Raw genomic sequence first — 20,078 nt, 5'->3', positions numbered from 1 at the left:
TGCGTGTGTGTGGATATGTATCGTATCTTTGTAAGGCAGACAGTTGCTGTCGTTCTTGCACCGTTCATGTTGTTGGTGGTGTTAACCTCCCCTGACATTTCTGAGCCAGAGTGTTGAAATGTCCCTGTTGCGCTAAACTGTGGGCCATATACTTGGTTCAGTATCGCCTCCATGCTAGTGTGGTGTTTGGCCCTGCGCTTTTTGTACGTTTAAGAAAGGGGACACGTTGCCAGAGAACACAAGAATGTGCACACAAGTACACAAAGCAGTGAACTTGAAGACAAGGCCATTCTATGCCTTCAGTGAGTTCCATTTCTTATGTGCTTGTTGGAATGCAATGATATACTTGGGGTTGTTTCACAAAGCAGCAACGAGGTATTTATATATTTTTTTTTTTAGCAAGCAAAGCAGCTTCTGCTCCTGCCAAGTCCAAGGATGGACAGTAAATGGACCACCTCTAGGGTCAAACCTAGCTCAAAAAGGCTACTGTTGGACTGCCTCTTTCTTTTATGCCTTGTGCTTTTTCAATCAGTGGAATAGCTTTTAATCAACTTTAAATAACTGAATAACTAACCAAACTATTATTTTACTTTCTTAAAGGTTGACAAATGTGAACTTTTAGCATAATACGGTTCTCCACTGGCTTCTGCACAGAGACACCCACCAGATCGTGCTTGGCAGGCGCTTCTCTTGAACATGCAGAACGAAGAGAAAGGGAGTGCGAGCTGAAGAATGAGGGGAGAGAGAGCGAGAGATGGGGAGGGGGTGCTGGATTCTAGCGAACGAGCCATAACATCTCCTGCTCCTCAAATCTACAGGGATTTATTAGATATGGAAGTCCATTAGCATCATAAAGCAGGAGTGGGGGAATGGCGCTGTGCCGGGGCTGAGGCCTGGGGAAGCTTAAAGACACAGGGACGTGTGAGTGGGAATAAGCGGATTGCCTTGATTTAAGCCCGAGAAGGGCTGTTTAACTTAGAGTGCTGAAGATGCATATCTGCTCCGAGCACGACGCTGCCTCGTAAATCACAGCTAGCACCGCAGGGGACGAATAGTGAGCTGGGATTTAGGACGGGTTGAAAGACCACCAACGGCTCACACTTAGCACTGACCACAGGCACCCCTGGACTCTTACAGTGGCAGGACAGATCATTTGAGAGAGTGTCCTGTCCAAGCAGGTGTGAAAAGGTGATGTGTAAGAGGGCTGTCCCCAAAGTCAACCCCAAGCTCTGGTTTTCCACTCGTCACTCAGGGGTGCGGGGCCTACTTTCAGGATTGTTTGACTATTTGTGAATGGGTAAAAAATACAAAAAATAAAAGAACTATAAAAAATACAATCATTTGAGAGTAACAGAGACCAATTTGTGATTGTTTTAGACCTTGTTTGGTGGTGTCATGTGTCTTGAGTGTCAAGGTTATATCTGGATAGGGCTTAAAAATCGTCCACCCAAGACGCATTTTTAAAAAAATCTGAATCCGAATCAAGCTTTATTGGCCAGGTATGCTTACACAGACAAGGAATTTGGTTTTGGTTACAGGAGCTCACAGTGCACAGTATCAGACAGACATTTACATGTAGTGAATAAAATAAAATAAAATAAATATAAAATAAAATACAATAAAATAAAATACAATACCAAAAAATAAAATAAAACATGCATTCCTACCATCACTCACTCATATACACACACACACACAAAATTAAAAATAATAAAATATTAAAAAATAATAAAAAACACTTAGATCTCATCACTCAAACCACTTCTCTCCGATGATCTCCGCTGCCACTGTAAGGGTCCAGGGGTGCCAAGTGTATGGTGGTTTTTCAGCCCTTCCTAAATCCCAGCCCACTATTCTTCCCCTGCAGTGATGGCTGTGATGTTATACAAGTGTAAATCCAACTCCCAATACTGAGACGACACCTCCCCTGCTATTCTGCACATGGCTCTGCCCCTTGGACCACCACTTAATGGAGTATTGCTGCTTCTCAGTTCAACTCCTGACGTGACTTTCTTCTCTGAGTTTAATTTGGTAGCCTAGTTTTCCAGCCTTCATGTTGAACTAGTTACCACTTTGGGTAACCTTTACTTCGCCTTCTCGTTCCGCACCATCTCACAACAATACATTGCGTTTTAATGGATACGACTGCGATGATTAATACAGGAAGCGAATTGTTCTTGTAAACATCGACTGACAGTGTTAGGAAATAAACAACATTTATAATTTTCAAGCGACAGCCATCTTTTGAATTTTTCCCTTGATGCGAATAGTAACCAGGGCATACGATGAAAGATATTGTGCAACTAAAGACCATCTTCACTCAAAAATGTGTTTTTTAAATGGTTAACTAATATGGCTTATTATAAATATACAGATTGATCAAATGGGGCGGCATGGTGACGAGGTGGGTAGCGCTGTCGTCTCACAGCAAGAAGGGCCTGGGTTCGATTTCCCAGCCAGGCGACCAGGGTCCTCTCTGTGTGGAGTTTGCATGCTCTCTCCGTGTCTGTGTGGGTTTCCTCCCACAGTCCAAAGACCATCAGGCCAATTGGACATGCTAGATTGCCCCTAGGTGTGAGTGTGTGAGTGAATGTGTATGTCTGTCTGTCTGCCCTGTGATGGACTGGCGACCTGTCCAGGGTGTATCCTGTCTTCTGCACGATGACCGCTGGGATACGCTCCAGCTCCGCCCGCGACCCAGAAGTATAGGTGGCTTAGAAGATGATGATAAAATGTGTTATTTTTTCCATTGAAAACACAGGCTTTCTTAGTACATCCGGAAAAACCGATTGGTGGGGCACTACGTAGCAGCTTAGCTTGTACTTGCGCTAATTATCTTGAACCTATTGCGGTCCAGTATACTAAGACATGCTAATCGGAGGACGTCCTAGGCACCACGGAGGTGAGCAAATGAGACAAGAAGGAAATAATGAGAAAGAAAGAACTTGCTTCTTCTCCTCCTTTGCCTCAGCCCTCACGTCTCATGGTAGTGCTACTTGGGTCGAACATGAGACATGGTGACGTGGCCATGCAGCTGTGCCAGTAGACATGAAAGAAATCAATCACGGTACTCATGCCACGGCTCTCGTTGGCCCCTGGTGCTCAGGTGTTGGCCTGGCACTGTTCAGGTAGAAAGTAGCATAATACTGTAGTAGCTTTGCATGCAACAGTTTTACCACAGCATAGGTTCAATTACAGCTCACTAAAGCCTCACTGATGCAAATTCTGACATAAAAACTCAAACCAGAGTGAGTAAATCTATGTATTTGTATGTGGATGTTCTATACAGAACTCATGGTTCTAAATAGAACCAAATAGAGCCATATAGCTTATTTACTAAAGAACCCTTGAAGAACCATTTTTAAGAGTGTAGCTCATTATTTATGTTTAACCGTGAAACCCTCAAATGTTTTTTGGATCAATATCACATCTTCAGTGATTTAATTCAGCATTAGGCTATGGTGTCACTTGTGATGATGTTCAATTTAGCCAGCTAGCATGTCTGTTCATTTTCAAAGGGGGCATTTGCTAGCCTTCCAAATTTACCATTTTGGTGTATTTGGCCTACAAACAGACTATGTAGGAGCGTAAGTGGTTTAGGAATGTTATGTTAGAGTTGTAATACAAGACCCAACGTTGAAATATGAGTTGTGCTCGAAACAAACCACTTGATTTTTATTCCGATTTTATGAGCCCTGATATCAACAAATCTGTAAATATATAAATAGAGAAAAACAATAAACACAATTAGTCATCTAAGTTGACAAAGAATGCTACAACTGATGAGTCACGTAAATGACAATATACTACAAGTAACTGAGAAACAACACTAATTCACACTTACATGCCCAGCAGGTCTTATAGTAACAAATAAATACTATAAAACACACACCCTAATGGGTCTGTCCAACAGCTTGACAGATGACAAATGGACCACACTTTGCACTGTTGGACGTAAGACATATATTTAAAAAAAAACAGCTCAGAGCCAAACCTCACTTCACTGAGGAGAACATTCACATGAGCTTCGTATTAAGTGCTGAGGCTCACAGCAGGACAAAACACTGGGCTTGTTTGAAACATGTTGCTTTAGAGAATGATGGGCCAAGAAGTTTTTATTCCTCACCAGAGTGGAAGGTGAAGAACAAGGTTTTAAAGCGGTAGTTTAAAATTAATTTACACAATCTTCCTGTAATCCCAGATGTCAGAATGGACTTTTACCTAATTCTGTAGATAACAGTATGACATGCAGTGTCAGGAACCCCATGAACAAGTATAAGATCATTTAACAGCAGTTTTAAGGCAAGTGAATGAAGATTTGGACATGCAGTTTGCTTCTTCCTTTAAGGCTGGCTTTACACAGTGAATCTGACTAGTTGCGTGTTGTGAGTTGCCTATCTATCTATATATCCATCCATCCATCCATCCATCCATCCTATCCTGTTGTGTATGTTAAGCCTTTAAAATTAATATTGAATTTGCCAGTACAAATAAAACCTACATAATATCTCAATCATCCTGTCCTAGAAACAGAACAGGTTCGTTGAGGAGCGCATCTCAGCCTCCCATTCTGTAATAATTTGTATTTTTTGGATCACAAATCTGAGCTCTGTGTAAAATTAGGGGGCATCAGAGAGAAGGGAGAAAAAATGAAACTAGCTAGTCAGTCACATAACAGCAGGCTAACAGCAAAGAATAGATAATAGCATGACTACAAAACGCCAGCGAGTCCTCAATGAATGGGAGTAAATGGAGCTAAACAGCTAAAAGCGAAAAGTTAAAATAGTTTCTAATCACTTGCCCAGAACTTTCCTTTAATTTTAGAAAGTAGAAGGATGTATTTCACTAAAAAGCAAAGAAAATTTATCTATATTTTTCCTTTTTTCTACAGAAAAACGGGTTTTGGGTAGCAGGACGCTAGTGTTACCGCTACTGAGTGCTGTTTGTTTGGCGAGTGAAGCAGCTAATTGGCTGTTCGTGCTCACTGACGTCATGGACATACATGAGGCGCCACTTTAAACTTTTATAACTCGAGTTTAAAAGGACTCAAAAATATAACAGCAGTGTTAAAATGTTTTATGCTGTTATGTGTTCAGGAAATTTTTGTATTCTTTTACATTAAAAATGTTTAATCATTTATAAATTATGATTTTGCTCAAATATTCCATATTAACCCATTCATTTTGGACTTGCTCAGGAGCGCCCTCTAGCGTTTGAGAAACCCAGAAGACATTGCAGAGTAGTGATTCTCCTCACCACAAGTTCTCTGGTTTAAACAGATGCTACCTTTAGCCGCTAGTTAACGCAGTTGGTTACAGAGATGTTAGCTTCAAGAAACGTCATCATGGCTCTGAAAACTGGCACGATGGAAAACTACCAACCTTGACTCAGTCAGAGTGTCTCCTAATAATCCGCCAATAAACAGTCTTGTTTTAATTCCTTGTGCATTGATGCGGTGAAATCACTCCTTTGAAAACATGTCGTTTGACTTGATCACATGATGCATTAGGGGCGTTTTGATTGGCTGTTCCATGGACCTGTTTCAGGAAAAGACGCCTGAAACTTTCACTGCTGAAAATGATCTGCAGGACGCTTTACATTCTGCAACTGCAATTTGGTTTCATGTAGGTTTCAAGCAACTAAAGTTGGCATGTAAGTTTCACCCTGTAAAGCCAGCCTAAGGCTTTAAATGTGCCATATCCATGATGTTACGTTTTCATTTCCTTGCCTCAAGACTAGGAGTGGTCGATAATGGCAAAAACAATAACATCACGATACTTCACTACATTTTCACTAAACATGTTATGCATCACGGTATTTTGTTTTTATGGGGTTTGATAAGTTGATAAGTTGGAACATACAAAAAAACGATTTTTGAAAAAACAATACTATCAAAAATTATCAATACAATGATTTTTATTTAACATTTCACACAGGCTGCACTACATCAGAGGCATTATAATAGAGGAAGAGCGTCTGTTTTTGAAGAAAGTGCTGCTCCTCAACAAAATGAGCCAATCAGCTTGCTGGTTAAGCCATTAGTGGGAAAAGATCCCCTTCGCTGTGGAGATGCGCAGTAGCCAGAACAAGCTGGAAATCATATTTTTGTGTGTTATTTGAGTCAAACAGTGCAAACTATTTATGCTTGATAACACAGATAAGGCGTGTACTCTCTGTTTTATAGGTCTTTCTTCCTTCAAAGACATAGGAGTCTTTTCTTGTATGACTGGAAATAACTGCCCAGGGGCATTGCCAAGATGGCCCCCGAGTGGACAGACTTTCCTAAATCCTGTTAAACAGGCCTGATTATGCAGTTTCATTTCATTTCTGACTTTACCTACAATATCAAGTTCAGGAAGGCATTTTGTGATGTAATTTATCACCATAATGATAAATACTGTGCTTCTGTCGACCCCTACTCAGAAACTTTACAAAAGTGAAAATGCCAGAAGGGCAACATAAAAGCTACAATTAATCAGGTAAAATGGTTTCAAAAGGTAGTTTGAAGTTTATATATAAGTACATTGCTATTACGCCTCAAGAAAGCTTTGTGACATTTTATAAAGACAAATCCATAGAAGAAATTTGGATGAAGCAGCCAGAACTCTCCACATAACACGGCCTGTAGTTACTGACTTTCATGTATCTGCATATTGTTTGTCCCTTTCAGACCAAGACTGCCTGTATCTGTTCTTCATCAAAGCCTGCAAATTCTTACATAGTGATAATTGGATTTGATTGTGTCTCGCCAAGGCCTCGCCTTGAATTACTTCGTGTTTTTCTTATTTGTTTCTGGCCATAATTGAGAGGCTTCGCCCCGGGTCACTTTAATCATTACGAAAAGCATCCAATGTGTATTAATTCCCTCTTTATCATGCAGACTCTGAGTTTTTTAAGATTGATTTGTTTAAATAATGCAACCCAAACCTCTGAATGTACTGTGCATTCAGCGTGTGTATGTGTGCGTGAGGCAGAGACGAGCGCATGCTAATTATTCCTCACCTCGTCCTATTTTAAGCCTCTCTTTATCTGGGATAAACTGCCCTAATAAAATGGTATTTAAAAATAGGTTAATTGCATTGCAGTTCTATTTCTGTAATTGTTACAGGGAATAAATGAGATGGGGGCTGTGTGCTGGGAGGCAGCAGGGAGAGTTGCACTGGAAGTTCATGGTTCTTTGCTGCCCCCTAGAGGAACCATGCAGCAGCAGAAGCAGCAGCAGCAACAGCAGTTGGTCGCCAGTGCTTTTGTCCGGCTCCCTGTTGAAGATGATTTCCACTTGAATCGTGAGGGCTTGAGGAAATTAATTGGTTACGGCAGATTAACTGTGATTGATGCTTGAATTATGACTCTAAGAGCCTGTACCTAATTTTCTTTTCTTTTTCTCCTCTTTCTCTTCTCTCTCTAAAAATAGCATCCTGCGCAATAAGCATGTGCAAATGAATCACTTGCTCCACTGAGTCACCACCGCAAGGTTAACGCAAAGAATCACGTTTTGATGAGTACAGTGAAATATCCTCGATCACGCTTCTCATCACCACTTCATTTACTGTCAACCACAAATATGCCTATTTTTTTAGCCCGAATGTGAAATATGGATCCATTTAAGTCATTTTTTTGCTTGCTTTTTTCAGGTATTTATTTATTTATTTAGTCAACTTTTAATCAACTTTAAATAACTGAGGGAAAAATGTTCTAAGTTGGTTTTCTTTCTTAAAAGTCAAGTGATGAATTTGAAAATTTTTTAATTAACAGAAAAAAATGCATAATATGCTGCTTTGCTGGCCATGTACAACAATGCTAGGGGTTTACATATTTTCATATTTCACATTTTCAAATTAAAATGGCCCTGCAGTGACAGAATAAGTCATTTTTGGAAAATCAAATAACAAAAAAATTACATTTGTGTTGTAAAGAAGTGGTTCAGTGGCATTCAGCATGAAATAAACTTTATAAATCATCTATTACAAAGCAACTATATATATAGGAAAAAACATATATACATACTCTCTCTGCAGTGGTATTTTTCCACACCTCCAAAGTTCAAAGTTCAGTCTCAGAAGTTGGTTGCATTTTCTTCTCAGAGTCTTAAGAAATTCCAACAGATTCAGTGATGTTGAGTTCTGGACTCTGGGGTGGTCAGTCCATTGTTAGCTTCTTTGTTTGATAAGTCAGTCTTGATCTTCTCAGCAGTGAGCTTGGGATCGTTACCTTGATGTAGATTGAAATTCTTCCCAGTCAGACGTTTTCCAGAAGGTATTGTGTGATAAATTTCTTTCTGCTGATCAGTATTTATTATGTCTTCAAACAAACCTCCATATATGTTGTTATACATCCTCAAACGTGCACTGATCCTCCACAAAGCATGACTGACGGTTGTAGATATTCAAACAGTCTTTCATTGCTTCACACACATTCTTTTAGACCCATAGCGTTGAGTTGTCTTGCAGTGAAAGGATGGAAGGGACTGTGGGTCTTCTCTTATTATCTTACATCTGATCTCTTCAGAAAAATCTTTTTTAAAGCCATTTTAGATGCACATAAGGAAGAAATTGTGTGTGGCAGCTAAAGTGAGTTTGAGTAGTTGCTTGTGTGAGTGAATATTAGCGTCTGTTTAAATGGAAACATGATGTCAGTGACTCTTGGGAACAGCTGTTGTTGGAAGGACACAGATTGGTTTTAAGATTGGAAGCATGGAAGAGTAAAAGTGGCAGTGCACAAGTATAAAGAGTAGACAAATGAAATACTGATAAATTTGATATACTTAGTGTTCAATTTCTTTTGTAATATTAAATAATTTAATTTTACTGTTAATTCTGTTGAGTATAAATTTCCTTATTTTTTCTGATGCTGAAAATGAATAAATTGTACTTAATAGCCATTTTGACAGGAAGTCGAAAAAACAGAAGGGTGGTCTCTGACTTGCACTGTACCGTATAATATAGCTTTTAAATAACCAGCCTTAAATGTATCTAAGCTACAGTCAGTTGTCAGTGATATCAGTATTAATTTAGGCAATATAATTGAGCATATATGCACATCTAATATACATGTGTTCATATTTAATGCAGTGGAAATCTGAAAAGATGTTTCAGCAGCTTTAGCACAATTTGATAAGAGACTGTACAGTCATATGAAGAAGTTTGGGCACCCCTGGTCAGATTACTCACTTTCTTGATCTTCTGAGTGAAAATAAGTCCTCCACACACATCCTCCACAGAGAACACACCACTGCACATTTTAGTGCACCATTACTATTTATATGCTGAATTTAACATATTGGGAAAAAAAATAATACATAAAATGTGGTCTGTGCAAAATATGTATATTTTTTCTAAAATCATCAAAAAGAAAAATAGAATATAGAAGATATTGTGCTAAAATTTGCACAAAAAAAAATAAATAAAAAATGCCATATTGAAGTGTGCTCCCTGCAGAGGATGTGCTAACTTATTTTCACTCAGAAAATAAACATAATCTGAGTGGAGGTGTTCAAACTTTTGCACACCACTGTACACGATTGAACAAGCCCAGGCAAATACCCTTCAGCTCATGTATCATAGCTTTGCTTAGAGTGCCATCTGCTGGCTACATTATATTCAAAAGGACTGAACCATTTAGAATATCCTTATTAGATCAGTTCAGTTCAGAGTGAGAGAATTATCAAAAAGAATAAACACACAAGACAGTTGTTTCCATCAGCTTAACTACATTTAATGAGGTGTCATTCACTTCCAGAATTTTTTTAACAGAGCAGATTCAGAAACATTCTGAAGGCCTCCAGATGAGTTTGGCAAGAATGGAGGGGAAAAAAAAAAAAAAACTCAAATCACATTCAACCTCTGCCGCCCTGCTTCAGAATGCTGGGGTGGTTATGGGGGGGGGGCTGGTTGGAAGAGGGTCTTTATCCTTCATTTCATTTATGGCAAACCTTTTCATTCCTGGACAATGGCTAAATGCACTCATGTAAGCAAAAACAAATGGACCCCCTCCAAAATAACAGCCCAGCAGGCTACTGTATTACAGTTTACCAAGTCAAAGATTTGCATAGACTACTAACCCTTTCTGGAGTGCTTCTGGAGTTTTTACATGATCGTGCGGTAAATGAAACAATGAGCAGGAGGTCAATGAGCTCAACAGTGTAGAGACTACATTTTAAACTCCGAGGCAGTTTTTGGCTTTAATGACAATATAAGAAGTTTATCATATTGTTTTTTTCAAGAAAAAAAGGCACCATGAGAGAAAAATCATGCTGCGTCACTTTCTTAACTACTTAACTGTACAATAGGTAAAATTCACATTCACAAAGCTTTAATTAAAACTGAATGAAATTACAGAATCATCACTCAATTGTATTTGCTTTGAATAACTAGGTTAAAAAAAATCAAATCAATATAAAAACAACATGATACATGTTATTTTCTTAAAAGCCTGATGAATTTTAACATTTTTTTACACAAAAAGGAATACATAATATGGCTCTCCACTGGCCATGTACAATAAGGCTAGCGGTTTAAATATTTTCATATTTAAATGGCTCTGCACTGAGATAGAAAAGGTCATTTTTGGAAGATCAAATAAAATAAAAAGGACACGTACAATAAAAATACATTTATGTGGCTTAGTGGCATATAATGTGAAATAAAACTTATAAATCATCTATTATAAAGTCAATAAAATCAGAATTTCTTTCAGTGCTTTGGGAGAGAGAAAGAGAAAAATAAAAACTATCACATAGATTACATATATCTCTTCTTTGTGTTTTACTTCCTTTCTTCTATACACTTTATAGCTGGATCGCATTGAGTATTCGATCCATGCCTTTTCAAAGGCACTTAATGGATGGACAGTGAGGGTCTACAGGTGCTGACTCAAGCACAAGCCAATGCCAACACAGTCTTGCAAGCATTTACAAGCTTGGTGCTGGTTGCATGTGGCAAATGGACCAGCGGGTTACATTATAAACTGCAGTGTTCTATAGCCATCCTGTCCCAGCTGCGCTATTCTGCTAGCACCTGACTCTGAAACCTGAAACCTGGCTTTGTTTTGCCCTCAATGCTACTACATAAGCTACCTAAAGCATATGACATTAATGCTGCAAACCAGGTCCATTTACGTACACTTGTTTCTTTGCTATATCGTTTCTTTTTTCAAGGATTCTCTGTGGACTCTTGCACCTGAGTGACTGTGACAAGACACCACAAATACGTACAGCGACTACAGTACCTTCAAGCGATGAACAGATTCTTCACTTCCTTTTGGACAAACTCCCTGCTTTTGCTAAAATGCTTGAGGAAAAGCTGCCTTTGGATGATCATTTAACATCTACACCACTCTTCCTTCTGCTGTTGGCTTAATGCTAAAATGCCAAAACTACGGCACTATAAGTGACGGATTAAAGCAGCGAGTGGCAAAACTGAGAGCTAGACTGCTTGCCTCTGGTTCGAACCTCCAATACAGTTCTTTCTGAATAGAGCAGAATCTTTGGATTTGGCAGGCAGTGCAGGTAATGTCAGGCATTTTGGGTATATCTTTTCCCTTCTGTGGACAGAAACATTTCACTGGCAAAAATAAGATACCTCTGGGTCATATATGTGTGTGTGTTTTATGAATGTGATTGAATGTATGAGTGCCACTGCCTTTGAAGTGTGTGTATGGTATACCGTACTGTGCAAAAGTCAGAGACCACCCTTCATTTATTTAATTTCCAGTCAAATCAGCCATTAAGTACAAGTATTCATTCATTTTCATGGTGATAAAATAAACCACCTGCATAAAGGAAGAGGTAACGTCAAAGGAAAATTAGTGAAAAACCAGGAGTTTGAGAAAACGGGACTCCTGACAACCGTGCAAAACCTGGCAGAACCGCAAAACATTCACCATCTAATAATCACCACTTTTAGCATTCGTCTTTAAGAGACAGGAGAAACTCAAGCTCCCTTATTGCTTTAGATCTGAAAAAAATATGTGTAGCTGTCAAAAAGCTGTTTCTGAGAAAAGGAAAGCCGCAGAGCTCTGACCTCAGCATCTCTGACTGTGTTTGGGATTACCTGAATTGTGCAAAGCAGAAAATGCAACCAACTTCTAAGACTGAACTTTGGAGGTGTGGAGAAATACCCTTGCAGGTTTCTTTGAAAAACTGCAAACAAGTCACTAGAAAAGAATGGAAGCTCTAATAAAGGCAAAAAGTAGACACACTAATGCTTATATTTACCTGCTGAGGCTTCGGTGTAACTTTCTGTAATTGTTTTCTATTTTTTCCTGACATTGAAAAAAGTTAATAACTCATATTTAATGGCTGTTTTGACTATAAATTCAATAGATGGTCTCTAACTTTTGCCTAGTGCACTATGTGTGATTAGTAATATAAGATCAAAAGGAGTGTACAGGTTTTGCCAGGTCTGTGTATGTTTGTGAGAGATATCTGATTAGAAAACTGTAAAGACATAATTCATACTGGGCCTTCTTTGCTGTATGTCTGAGCATTTGCACATGTATGTGCATGTGTGCACGCTTTTGTAATGACTTCACTTTACTTGGCAGGACGTGACTTCATTTTTAGCAGAGTGTATGTGCGCGTATGCGTGTATATGGGGGTGTATTGATGTTGGAGCAACTTCAACCGCCTGGCGGGTCACAGTATGTCTGAGTCATCTATGCTGAAGCTGCTTCGGCGGCTGCTATCCACGGACGCCTCAGGGGACATGGCCGAAAGCAGTGGGTCGCCCCCTAGTGGAGACAGGGCCTCCTCCATCAGCATGAAGCCCATGTCGTTCTTCTTCCCCATGTGGGGTGTCCCGCCACCCCCACCGCCCAGAGAGCTCAGGTCCCCCAGGCAGCTCATCCCATCCGAGTAGCCACCTGGAACCCCACCATCGCACAAGTCCAGCGATTGGGCAAAGTCAAAGTGCTGGGTGCTGCCCACGGCTGAATACTGCAGCGGTGGAGGCTGAGGGTGCAGGTGCTGGGGTAGAGGAGGCAGACCCCGGGGCTGCTGCGGCTGGCCTGGGTGCTGCTGGTGCTGCTGGTGCTGCTGCTGCTGTTGGGGATGGTGGACGGGCATATGGGGCGGGTGGGGGTTGTGGTGGTTCTCCTCAGGGCTGCCCTCCTGCTTCATGAATGGGTTCAGCAGGTCCATGTTATTCAGGCCCGAGGGTGAGGTGTTGGGGAGGCCGTGCAACCGGGCCTGCATCTCCAGCTCCTGGAAAAGACATGTGCACATTGATTATAATCAATTAGAATAAATGTTCAATAAGGTATAAGCACATTTGGACGATTTTCAAATGTAAAAATAATAAAAAAACAACAACAACAAAAAAACAAAAAACAGCGTGGTATATTGTTTTATTGTTTATATTCCATATTACACTGCTGTGTAAATAGCTTTTGTGGTCATATCTGTGTTTTCAGTGTACTGTATACACAGAATACACATAATTTCTTAATCATTAACATTTAATAAAATATGCCCCCATTTTCTGGCCAAAATAAAATTGTAAATGGTAAAAAAAGAAGGCTTTGTATATTGCATTTATGGTCTATATTAAACTACTGTATATACAGTTCCTCTCAATCACAAATATGTATTCAGTATATACACACACACACTTTTTTACATAAGAATACATACTATTTTTTTGGCCATAATTAAAATTCTCCAGTGATTTTCAAATGTAAAAGCGTATTATTTGTATACTGTGGAAAGCAGAATCAGTGTATATGTTCTGTGTTTTTAAATAACTTCAAATCAAATTGAAACATGGTGATTTTTTGTTGCATCAAATACTTTCTTTAAAAACTTGTTTTGTAAACAAATTTTTCAATTTGTCATAACAGAGATTTACAGTCCTACAGCACATATGCGTGTACACACATATGAAAAAAGTCTGTATTTACAACAATGACCAAGGCAAGCTTTTGTGCTACAATGCCTGTCACTTAACCTTTTGCATTTATTTTCCTGTCAGCCACTAAGTGTTTACCTGTATGCGGAGCCAAAGCTGTTTGTTGGCTACCTCCATCCTCTTGAAGTTGTTCTCCACCTCCCTGGTTCTCTGGATGTCCTTCTGCATGCGTTTAATGTACTCCACTGAGGCTCTAAGAATGGTGCCCTTGTTCCAGCGTACATCCCTGAGAACGAGAGGAACCAGGTACTTCAGTTAAATTATAGTTGTATATGAAAGTTTAAACACCTCTGGCCAATTTTTTTTCTTTGTCCCATGTTAAACTCAGCAAATAAACAGTAGTTCTCCATTAAAATGTGCACAAGTGTGTTGTCTGTAGCAGATATGAACTTATTTCCACTTAGAAAATCAACAAAACATGTCATTTGACCAGGGGCGCCTAAGCTTTTGCATATGACTGTATGCTATCTATCTATAACCCTACTAAACTTCATAAAACATTTACAAGATACACAGCCGTTTTAACAGTTGTACATGACAGATGTTTATCTGAACTAGTTATAGAACTACATAGAAAATGTAGATGTATGCATTTACAATATATAGAATTTTTATTTGTATATATATATATATATATATATATATATATATATATATATACATACTATATATATATACACACACACACACACAAACACACACATATACACACACACACACACAGTCAGTAAATGTTTTATGAAGTACTTAAGCAAGAATTTTCCAAACATATAGCACATATGTTAAGTATTTATGTGCTTAGCTCTGTCCCTTGAGTCTAGGTTTGTCTCCTTGATGTCTTGAGAAGAGATTAATGGGCTGATATCTGCACAAAGTTTTACAGAGTGTTGCTCTGCGTGTACTACATGTAACATCTGGACTGTTCCGTACGAGCATTTGGGCAAACACAGACTTACAGGTCGTTGGTTTTGGGGATCATGGTGCCCAGCTCCTTGATACGGTCATTGATATTGAACCTTCTTCTCCTTTCGACTAAAAGAGACAAGAAAGCAGTACAAAATCAGCAAAAGCAATGCATAATGTGAAAAATAGCACTACTCGTGCCAATAAATTGATGGTGAAAAGCAATATTATTGCACTAAGATAGACTATTGGACCCAATCTGCTACGTAAGTGAATGTTCTCTGCCTCTGTCACTTATTGGTGAAGTTAGGTGGCAGTTTTTTGCAATGCCCGTACCAGCTTTTATGCCCCAACCTTATTATGATTGCGTTAGCACCTACACTTTTACAAAGCAATAAATATGACACCATACAGTGTCCAATACTGATGTGTTTGGGAGCTAGCCAAGCTTAGCGACAGTGCTGCAGCATTCCTGATGCTTATTGTACCTATTCACTACCTGTGAATTGTCACAGGCAATTACATTTTAATGCCACAGCAGCAGAATTGGCCTGGGTTAACGATACACCAAAGGGTTGTATGGAGTCAGCTGAATTTGCCCAGAGGTAGTAGGGGCTGGAGGGGGGTGTCTATGGCAGGGCAAAAGCTGATGTACTTTAAACTTGGAGAGGTTGTAAAAGTGGTCAAAGAGGGAGGAAAAAGCATAAAACTCACTTAGGTTGTGGTTATCTTTCTTCTGCCTCTCCTTAGCCATTGCACGGGCTTCTGCATCTTGTTGAAAAAACAAACGGCAATCAATCAACATCGCTAAGGCAAGCTGAGCCTTACGGTTTTTTCCGTAATGATGATGTCTGGCCACAGTAAAACTGCTCCGAAGACGTCAAGATGTTTCTTAAGGATCATACTGTAAAGTTACATGATCTGCAATTTTCTCTCCTTTTTGATTTTTTTTATTCATAGTCATATAAAAAGAACCAGGGGAGCCACTCATAAGCAACCATAACTAATTAAAAGGCAGCTATCACTTTTAACTGCTATGCTTTAATTTAAGATGAATTTTATGGGCTCAGATTGCATTTTTATATAAAAAAACAATAATCTTTACAAGTCTTCAAACGCTTCTTAGAAATTAAACTGAATTTGTCACAAGTTAACAGTTTTTCTATAGTCTATACAGCCTTCTGTGATCCTGTTTCTTAGTCTGCTGCAATGGAATAAACTACAGAATTCCCTTATGTAGAAACTTCATGTGCCCAGCAATTCTTTAAGCTGCAGTTGTGACCTGTGGTACCTGAAAGCTCTCTCTTAATGGCGAGGTTGGCAGGGCAGGAATTGCTGGTCATGGCGATGGTGGGGCCAGCCATGCCCGGCCCAGTGTACACGTCCAGGTGGCTGCTGGACAGAGGGAGCTGTGGCAAACAAAAAGAGGCAGATGAGTGAGGATCTATTTGTGAGGAACCTTTGAAGTTCCATGACAGCTTTAGACTCTAGTGAGAAAGCACAATGTTCTACACGGCTGTGTTCTTTTAATAGCCTTCACAACCTATTGGCTATAGCTGTCTAGGAATTTGAGTTACGAAAACATTTGTCAGCTACCCTGCACTGTATGAACATAAACCATTTACTCTGGATAAAAAAAAAAAAAGTGTATTTTGTCAAACTCATTCTCTGAGGAAAGCAACATTGCTGCCCTTGCAAGAGAAGATGTTAACTAGTTTGTCTTGTAAACGGTATTTTTATGGAGCAATATTCAGCGTAACCGTGGTAAATCATCACGATCACAAAAAGCCCGATAAACATGCCACGTATCTTTAGTGGTGAGCCATAAAAGCGTCAGATACCGGACAGATAAAAAAATGAAACAACACACTTCGGCTGTTGCTCCGGAGGCGGGAGAAATGATTGACTATCATGGCTATCTCTTATCAGCTTTATTGTTTTATACACACCGTATCTTTTATTCCATCTGAACGGCTCAATATAATTGCGAGTGGGTAAGCGCTCGGCTCCTAATGAGCCTTGACTGATAAGTCAGCTATCAGCGGCCTCAGATAGCTTATCGTACAGGCTACTGAGGAGCAGAAAGCCAAACAAACACAAATCAACAGTAAAAAGGACCCAGTGGCAATGGGGAGCAAGAAGGCCCCTTTACAGAAGGCAGTTGATACTACTGCAATGCTGCCACAATATATGGTTTATATACTCTGATGTCTGCCCAGATCAATCTCTCTGGGGAGGGAAAAACTATTGTGGCTAACAATGAACAAAAGCTAACAGGAGGCAGTTTCCTTAACATCTTAGATAATGAGGTCATGCTGATGCTGCGATATACTGTTATATTGTCTGTACTGCTTACTGGTGTTTGTGTCACCCAACAATACTGATTTTAGCCCTGATAAAAGATGAATTTCAGTCATGTTGAAAGAAGAAACATCTTTTTTGCTGAGTGCTCACGGCCCACTTTCCTACCAGGTAGAGACAGCGTTCAGTCTGATGCTCATTCTTCCATTTAAGAATCATCTTTGTGCCAAGATGCTTTTGAAGAAACCCAGCCCAGATTATTTTGTAATAAAGGTTTAACATACATATAAACTACATAAACAGTGTTCTTGTTTTCTGAAATCTGGTTAATGTTACAATTCTGAATAAGGTCCCTTTTAGGAGTAATTTTAGGGCAAACAAAACAGTTCAGTCAAAAACAAGCTATTTAAGGTTAAGGTAAGATGTTCTTTAAGCATAGATTACCAATATTAAGGAAGCATATGTTAGTTAATTCTACTATTGCACCCTGATACCATGATATATTTGAAAATACTGTGACACTAAATTTTACAGCACTAGGCTGTGCTTACCTTTCAGTGATCGCCACTTTTCTGATTCTTAGGGAATGGAAAATGTCTCTAACAACAGTTTCAACACTGTATTTATCTAGGATCCTTACCAAAGGGCCAATATCATGGAAAACTACACTGAACAAAATTTTCTCCCATTTTGCAGCAATGTGTTGCGCTACCACAAGCAAATGGTGGGTCACATCATACACTAATGTGGGAATTCTGTTTTACAAGCCACCCTATTTTTGCAGGATTTCAGAAAATGTCTTTTCAGTAAAAAGTGTACAGCTTATATTTTTAACTCCCTAGTTCATAAAAAACATACTAAGTTGCAAAAATAGCCCATTTAAAATAGACTGTTTTTTGCGATGTTACAGAATCACATACATATATCCACCTATTCCGTCTACAGCAGTTTAGCTCCGCCCATTCATGCTGAAGTTTAATGGAGTGTTTCACCCTGGACTGTGGCACAATACAGGGCGGCCAATCAGAATAGAGATCATTTATATATAGCAGTCTCAAAGGCACAGTAACAAAAAAATTGAGGGATAAAGATTAAAATAAAGGATGATAACCAGTGAGAGTATACCGCAGTGACAAATCACCGCTATGCTGTTGGTGGGGGTTCCAGCTTTGTGAAAGGTTTTGACTGCCTTAAGTAGAAAGCTTTTTAATCAGTAGGTTGTAGAACAGCTCACCTTTGATCAAAGGGGAGAGACCAGGCCTACATGATCAGACTGACAGAAAAAAACCTTGAATTAAGGCTGAAGTCTAACTCCACTCTTAAAGAACACCCTCACTCCACCCTTCCAACCATACCTAGCACACACCATTTCCATAGCTCATCCTAAAATCACACAGCCAGCTTATAGAACACACATAACAGCTAAAACACAGCTTAATCTTAATAAAGGTCTTGCACGCAACGCAGAGTATTTAGTACAGCTTGTTCCTATGCTTTTCTGTGTGTGGACCAATACTTCCTTTCTTCACTCTCATAAGCACATAACTTACATACTAATTTATAATAGTTGGAAAAATTTACATTAACTAAAAGCCTGCAGTGTCTCCACATGTAAGCATATCAAACACCAGAGGAAAAACTCACCACATCTGAAAATAGAAGCACAAGGCTAAAATGTAGACATGTATACTCAATGCACAACTTTGAACATTAAGATCTTGACTGTACTCAGTTTAGAGTTAAATCCTGTTTATAATATCTACTGATCACCTCTAAGAGTATAAAAATGCACTCCACCACCTCCTTTTCAACACGTGTACACATAAAAGTTCCAGCTGTATTCAGAATGTGAATCCCACAGAGCGGTTTAGAGCAAAGATCAATCTTCACAACAGGAAACACGAGCCGAAGGACTTTAATCAATAAGAAAAGCCAATCGATTCCCAATCAATGCCCTCCCTGTAGCACAGAGAGGTCACAACAGAGCAAAGCCACAATCAAGCAAACAAGCGCTCCTATGTGATAACAGCAGAACATCGCATTGACTCCCTCCCTGCAGCAGCCTCTTTAAGAAACAAGCAAAGAAAGCAAGCCACATATACACAAATATGGCACAACAGGGCACAGAGCCACAGGGAATATGGCCAAATGTGTGTCAAAAGAGGTTACCGACGACCTTCAAGCGTCTGTGGCATTTGCAGGAGACTGTTTCTAATGGCACAGCATTGCGCTGCTTGGAAATCTGCCTGGCGTGATATGCATCAGAAATCAAAGTCTAGCTCTCTCTCTTTCTCTCTCTGTCTCTCTCTCTAGCCTGGAGGACATGGCTCTGTTTTAATCAGAGGCTGGTGGTTGCAACTTAACAAGCCGTCCTTCTTCCTTTTTCCTGGAGAGCTAGAGAAAGACAAAGATAGAGGGGGGAGAGGAATCTAGAAGAAGCAGCTTACCAGCTGGATCTTCTCGCCATCAATGACCTCCACTATGGCATATGTCTTGTTCATGTCCTTCATGCTAGGTGCTGAGTCTCTCATAGCTGCCTGAGCTTGACGTCTGCCGACCTTTCAGGAGAGACTAACCTCTGGAGCATCAAAACTAGCCCTCTTCTACTTTCTCCTCACCACTAAATGGTGAACTTTCCCCTATCTGGACTTTCAGCCTTGTTTTCTCCCCCCCTCCTCCTTTCTCCAAAGCCTAACCACCTCCTTCTCCTCCCCATCCCAACCAAATGCCTTGTAAACAAGTTGAAGTCTAACTGGATATGGCTTAATTGTTAATGTCAGGCAGTTATTTTAAATACAAAGTGGAGTCCTCTGACTCTCTGACAAGCGCCGTTCTCCAAGTAGAAATGCCTCCACTGTTCCTGCAGCCTTGGGTGTGCTTTGTGAATAATTGAAGTCAATTAAATGCTATAAATGCTTAAAGACAACCGAACGAGTTCTCGTGGCAGCCAGGGGAGGCAGACAGCTTCTT

The 20,078-nt window shown here is 39.7% G+C and overlaps 1 protein-coding gene across 5 annotated transcripts in view; it reads right to left on the bottom strand.

Annotated features, from left to right (window-relative positions):
* Positions 1-9,692: 9,692 nt before the first annotated feature.
* The window catches only part of tfeb (transcription factor EB), a 45,532-nt gene continuing 35,146 nt past the window's right edge, over positions 9,693-20,078 (bottom strand). For 4 of the 5 annotated variants that reach the window (XM_036558979.1, XM_036558981.1, XM_036558980.1 and 1 more), the window contains exons 6-10: positions 16,099-16,216; positions 15,522-15,578; positions 14,861-14,936; positions 13,983-14,130; positions 9,693-13,201 (exon numbers count right to left, since the gene is read on the bottom strand). In XM_036558979.1, coding sequence (XP_036414872.1) covers positions 12,635-13,201; positions 13,983-14,130; positions 14,861-14,936; positions 15,522-15,578; positions 16,099-16,216 — 966 coding nt within the window. In that variant the 3' untranslated portion in view covers positions 9,693-12,634. The remainder of the gene's footprint in view (positions 13,202-13,982; positions 14,131-14,860; positions 14,937-15,521; positions 15,579-16,098; positions 16,217-20,078) is intronic. The other variant, XM_036558982.1, reaches the window with a different exon arrangement.

The sequence above is a fragment of the Colossoma macropomum genome, unplaced genomic scaffold, assembly GCF_904425465.1.
Source record: "Colossoma macropomum unplaced genomic scaffold, Colossoma_macropomum, whole genome shotgun sequence".
NCBI classification, from domain to species: Eukaryota; Metazoa; Chordata; class Actinopteri; order Characiformes; family Serrasalmidae; genus Colossoma; species Colossoma macropomum.
The sequence above is the reverse complement of the archived record's forward strand: the minus strand, read 5'-3'. Positions and strand labels throughout refer to the sequence as shown.